The sequence below is a fragment of the Penaeus chinensis genome, chromosome 7, assembly GCF_019202785.1.
Source record: "Penaeus chinensis breed Huanghai No. 1 chromosome 7, ASM1920278v2, whole genome shotgun sequence".
In the NCBI taxonomy this organism is placed as follows: Eukaryota; Metazoa; Arthropoda; class Malacostraca; order Decapoda; family Penaeidae; genus Penaeus; species Penaeus chinensis.
The window spans coordinates 36,964,061-36,969,060 of record NC_061825.1 but is presented as its reverse complement, the minus strand read 5'-3'; the positions used below and the strand labels follow the sequence as shown (position 1 = coordinate 36,969,060).

The 5,000-nt window shown below is 34.3% G+C and overlaps 1 protein-coding gene across 1 annotated transcript; it reads left to right on the top strand.

Moving 5' to 3' along the window:
- Positions 1–990: 990 nt before the first annotated feature.
- Positions 991–4,913, top strand: LOC125027339 (turripeptide Ici9.1-like). The gene is made up of 4 exons (XM_047616365.1): positions 991–1,067; positions 3,510–3,583; positions 3,680–3,841; positions 4,618–4,913. The coding sequence occupies exons 2-4, from the start codon at positions 3,517–3,519 to the stop codon at positions 4,620–4,622; spliced, it is 234 nt and encodes a 77-aa protein (XP_047472321.1). The 5' UTR covers positions 991–1,067; positions 3,510–3,516; the 3' UTR covers positions 4,623–4,913.
- Positions 4,914–5,000: the final 87 nt, after the last annotated feature.

Genomic DNA, 5,000 nt, shown 5'->3' with positions numbered 1-5,000 from the left:
AACGCTCAGTGATCCCAACGCCATCGACCAAGGAAGGTGATTAATCAGTCTCACAAAAAGGAAGAAAAAGGTAAAAATTGGTTCTTATTCTGCAATCCAAAGATTCTATAATTTTTTGTGTGATCTGCTTTGCTATGAATTATGTTCTTTTTGATTAAACCAAATGCATTTAGTGCCTTCTTTTTTCCCTACAAATAAACCGATTTGAGGAACACCGAAACAAATATATACACCTATATATATATATATATATATATATATATATATATATATATATATATATACATATATATGTATGTGTATATATATATGTATATGTATATATATATATATATATATATATATATATATATATATGTATATTACATTCAAATAGTGCGACACTAGAATGGAAACCAAATGTGAACAGATATTGACAATAATGGTAAAAAGATAACATGTAGGCAAGCAGACAAATGTGATATGAATGTTATGGTGGACAGGGAGAGAGAATTAAGGTAGATATATAAATAGATAATAGACTGACAGAGAAATAGACATGGAAATAACTATAGAGCTAATAAATGAAGGGAAAAAAACATATGCAGGTGAATGAAGAGATTTTTTTTATATAAATTTGTTCTTTAATACTAATCAATATTCAATCCCTATTAAGTCAGTTCTCAGTTTTATCCTTTTCCATAACAGATACTAATATATGTGCAATTTGTTATTAATTGAAGTCATTCTTCATACTATCATATGCCTCATTTAACAGAAATGATTGTCAGAAAATATACGAAGTTGAAATGATTTTAGGAAATGTAATTAAAAATTCCTTGAAATTACTTATTCCTATCATTTTAAAAATCACACATATGTATGTGTGTATATACACACACACATACACATACACACTTTTTTTAACGCTCTAGGTTCAACGTTCCAGGATGCGACGAGCAGCCGGTTACAACGTAAGCTTTTGTCGATACCTGACTTGCTAACACCTTCCTATTTGTTAAACAGTGGATTGCAGGCTCTGGCGCCGTGCGGTCGACCTCCCTGCTTTCGAATCCGTTTTCTTTCAGGTAAGTTTTCAGGGGTGTTCAGCAGATCACCTTGATTTATGTCTTGCTGTTTGTTAGGCGTTTCTAACGTGTTCTTGGAATGAAACGTTATGGAATTCATTCGTGTTAAGCATTTCTTTTCTTGATGTTGTTATCTCTCTTAACATTGTTGTTTGCTATTTTTATCATTTTTGTTATTATTTATAATAAGGATAATGATGATAATGATCGTAGTATGACAGTAATGATATTGATAATAATGAGGATAATGATAGTGGTAGTGATAATGATAATAATGGGGATTATAATAATAGTGATAACGATGATAATGAGGATGATTATAGCAGTGATAATGAAACAATACTACTGCTACTACTACTACTACAGATAATAATAATGAACTACTAATGATAATAATAATGAACTACTAATTATAATAATAATGAACTACTACAGATAATAATAATGAACTACTAATGATAATAATAATGAACTACTAATGATAATAATAATGTACTACTAATGATAATATTGATAATAGTGATAACGAAAGAAAAAAATAATGATAATAATGGTAATGATGATGAAAATTATTATAATGATGACAATGATAATAATGATAATGATAAAAATAGTAATAATGATAAAAGCAATAAGAATAGTAATAGTAATAATGATAATAATAATAATAGTAATGATTGTTATAGTTTTCATTATCATCATTATCAACAGCATTATCATCATTATTATAATTTTTATTATTATTATTATTATTATCGTGATGATTATTGTAATAGAAAAAATGATAATTGTAATAATAATCATTATTATCATTATCATTACTGTTATATTGCTATCATTATTATTGTTACTATTGTTACTATTATTATTATTATTATTATTATTATTATTATTATTATTATTATTATTATTATTATTATGCCTATTGTTATTATCATTATCATTATTATTCTTACTATTATTATTGTTGTTATCATTATTATTATCATGATCATTGTAGTGTCGCTGAAGCACACCTGGTTAACCTTTGTATGGCCTGTAATTAAGATTAGCAGGGTAACTAATTAACGGGTCCACCTTGTATTAACTACTTTGTTGGGTCGCCTTAGGTTATCATTACCTGCACAAACGGTTGCATAATTGCCAATTGATCTTGTAGAATCTAGGTGAGGTATTCCTGAGGAGGCCTTTTTGTCATATTATACAGCAATGTGTATAAAGTAAGGGGGATAGTCTGCGGCAGGTTAGCATAGTGGGTATTTGTGTTTATGAGAAGGACCGGCCACCCTCACCTTGCGCATTGTAGTTCTGTTGTGTTGCGTTGTACGTGTGACCAGTATATTTCTGAATTTTTTTGTGGACTGTATCAAGCTTTCTTTTATCCTTGTTAGTCCCTTGCTCTATGCGACTGACGCACCTAAGTGTATTCAAACAAGTAAATGATGAATATTTCGCTATGCATTCGCAGTGTGGTAAATCCCCACGAGAGAACTGTGAAAGGCATTTAGGATTTTTATTTTCTCGAAGGCAACTCTTAAAGATAATGAAAAGAACACAATATGTTTTTGTCCGGTGTTAACTGGGAAATGAGTCGCGGGGAATTCCAGATGTAATTTCCAAGGTGGAAACCGTCACGTGGCTTAACTCAGAATACCTACATGCAGGCATTAAAGCAAGACCACGCATACATTTTCACTGTACATATAGGTACATGCATGAATGCCATATGTGTGTATATGTATAAAGGACGAGAGAGAGATTATCTTTAGGTAAAGGGGTGTTCAGCAGATCTCTTCGATTTATGCAGTGCAGTTTGTTAGACTTTACTAACGTGTTCTTGGAATGAAACGTTATATATTATTTATGTTAGAATTAATGTTGTTTTTGGTGTTATCTTTCTCACAGAGAGGGGGGGGGGGCAGGAAACATGAAAAAAGAGAGAGAGAGGGAGAGAGAGAGCGAGAGAGAGAGAGAGAGAGAGAGAGAGAGAGAGAGAGAGAGAGAGAGAGAGAGAGAGAGAGAGAGAGAGAGAGAGAGAGAGAGAGATGGTGAGAGGAGCGGGGGGTGGGGGCTGAGGGAGAAAACGAGATGGTGGAGAGCGATAATAACAATGTTCAAAGAAGCCTCACTGTCATCAGGGATTACATGCAGTCACCACCATTATTATAGATATTTTAATCATCATTGTCATCATATTTTATGATATTAACACTATATATACATACATGTATAAATGTGTATAAATTGTATACATACATAACAATATATATACATATAAATACATACATATATATACATACATATATATATATATATATGCACACATATGTGTAATATCACACACACACACACACACACATATGTATACATACATATATATATGTATATGTATGTATTGGTTAGTTCACCCCTGACGTGGTTTCCCTTCCCTTCCGCCCGCAGGACAGTCATGGCCAGATTCTCTCTCGCCCTCGGGCTGCTCGTGGTAGTATTGACGGCGTCTTCCGTCTGCCTAGGTAAGAGTGGAACCCATAACAAGAAATAAAATCGCTTTTTTATACAACAATCCCACCTTAAAAAGATAAATTACAATCCTTACTCTTCAAAATCAGCCGATTCTCCGAACACAAGCAGTGGCTGTCCCTTAGTCGCCTGCTCCTCGAGATACGACCCTGTTTGCGCCAGCGACGGGAGGACGTACCTCAATGAGTGCGTTCTGGAGTCGACCGCGTGCTTCAACCCGGAACTGAGATTCGTGAGACCAGGGAACTGCCGTGAGTAGTAAGCATCCTCTCTTTCATTTATTATTTATTATTCATATTCAATATCTTTCATCTTGTTGATTTTTGTGGTGGTTGCTGTTAGGTTGATTTTTGTATAGGTGGTTAGTAAAGGTATGTAAGATGATTTACTCGTGTTGATATTAATGGAGATGGTGATTTCTAAGTTGCATTATTTATGTTATAGTTATATCATTGTTTTGAGTGGTATAGTAGCAATCATAATATAATCATAATAGCATATTTTTTGCTTAACTTCGGAAGCATATATTCTTCCTTATCAAATACCTGAATAAGAATGTCATCAGCATAGGATGTAATGCTGCATAGGTCTCCCGAATCACTGTTGAGCTTGCAAAGAGAGTGCATAAATATGGTAGCTAGTGAAAGGGGCAATACTCCACCTTGCAGAGTGCCTAACTCTAGGTCACCATAAGCACTGTGGGTGCCTTGCTACCATACTTTTGCTCTTCTCGAAAACAGACAATTCTTTATCCATAGCAAACGGTTGCTTTCGCTCTTAGCAGAGTTAATTCATGGATGAATGCAGTAGGGAAGGCTCTGTCGAATGCTCCACTGAAATGTATAAAGTGTTCCTTTCATTTTGGAAGCAAAGACTGATGGATGAATTGGATGTTTGATCTGCTGGAGCAGACGAGTGAGAAGAATCCTTTCAGAGAGAGAGAAAGAGAAAGAGAGAGAGATTAAGAGAGAAAGAGAGGGAAGAAGAATCCAATTTCTAAAATAATCCTCGATCTTGTATATTCCAGGCTAGGACCACCGGAACAAAAGCTTCGCTCACGTTGATTCCTCCTCCAGTCTTCTCTGACACTCCCCCTTCCCTTTCTCCTCCTCTATCCCCCCTTCCCCTTCTTCCCAGTCGGACGTCAACGTTGCTGCGGCCTTCAGTGATCACTACGCCATCGATCAAGGAACATGTTTAACCAGTCTCAAAAAGGAAGCCTAAATTGGTTCCTATTCCGTAATCCAAAAGTTGTCATATGCATATGTGTGATATGCCTTGCTATGTCATGATCTTCCAAATTAAACCAATCTTTTTCCTTAACCCAGTGTTATTTGTCTATTAATTATTATCAACATTTCCCTTTATAAATAAATCGATCTGAAGAACACCGACGAAGAAATCAATAAA

Coding starts and splice junctions, on each gene's coding strand:
- LOC125027339 (XM_047616365.1), top strand. CDS start 3,517: ATGGCCAGATTCTCTCTCGCCCTCGGGCTGCTCGTGGTAGTATTGACG. Junction 3,584..3,679: donor GGCGTCTTCCGTCTGCCTAG/GTAAGAGTGGAA, acceptor CTTCAAAATCAG/CCGATTCTCCGAACACAAGC.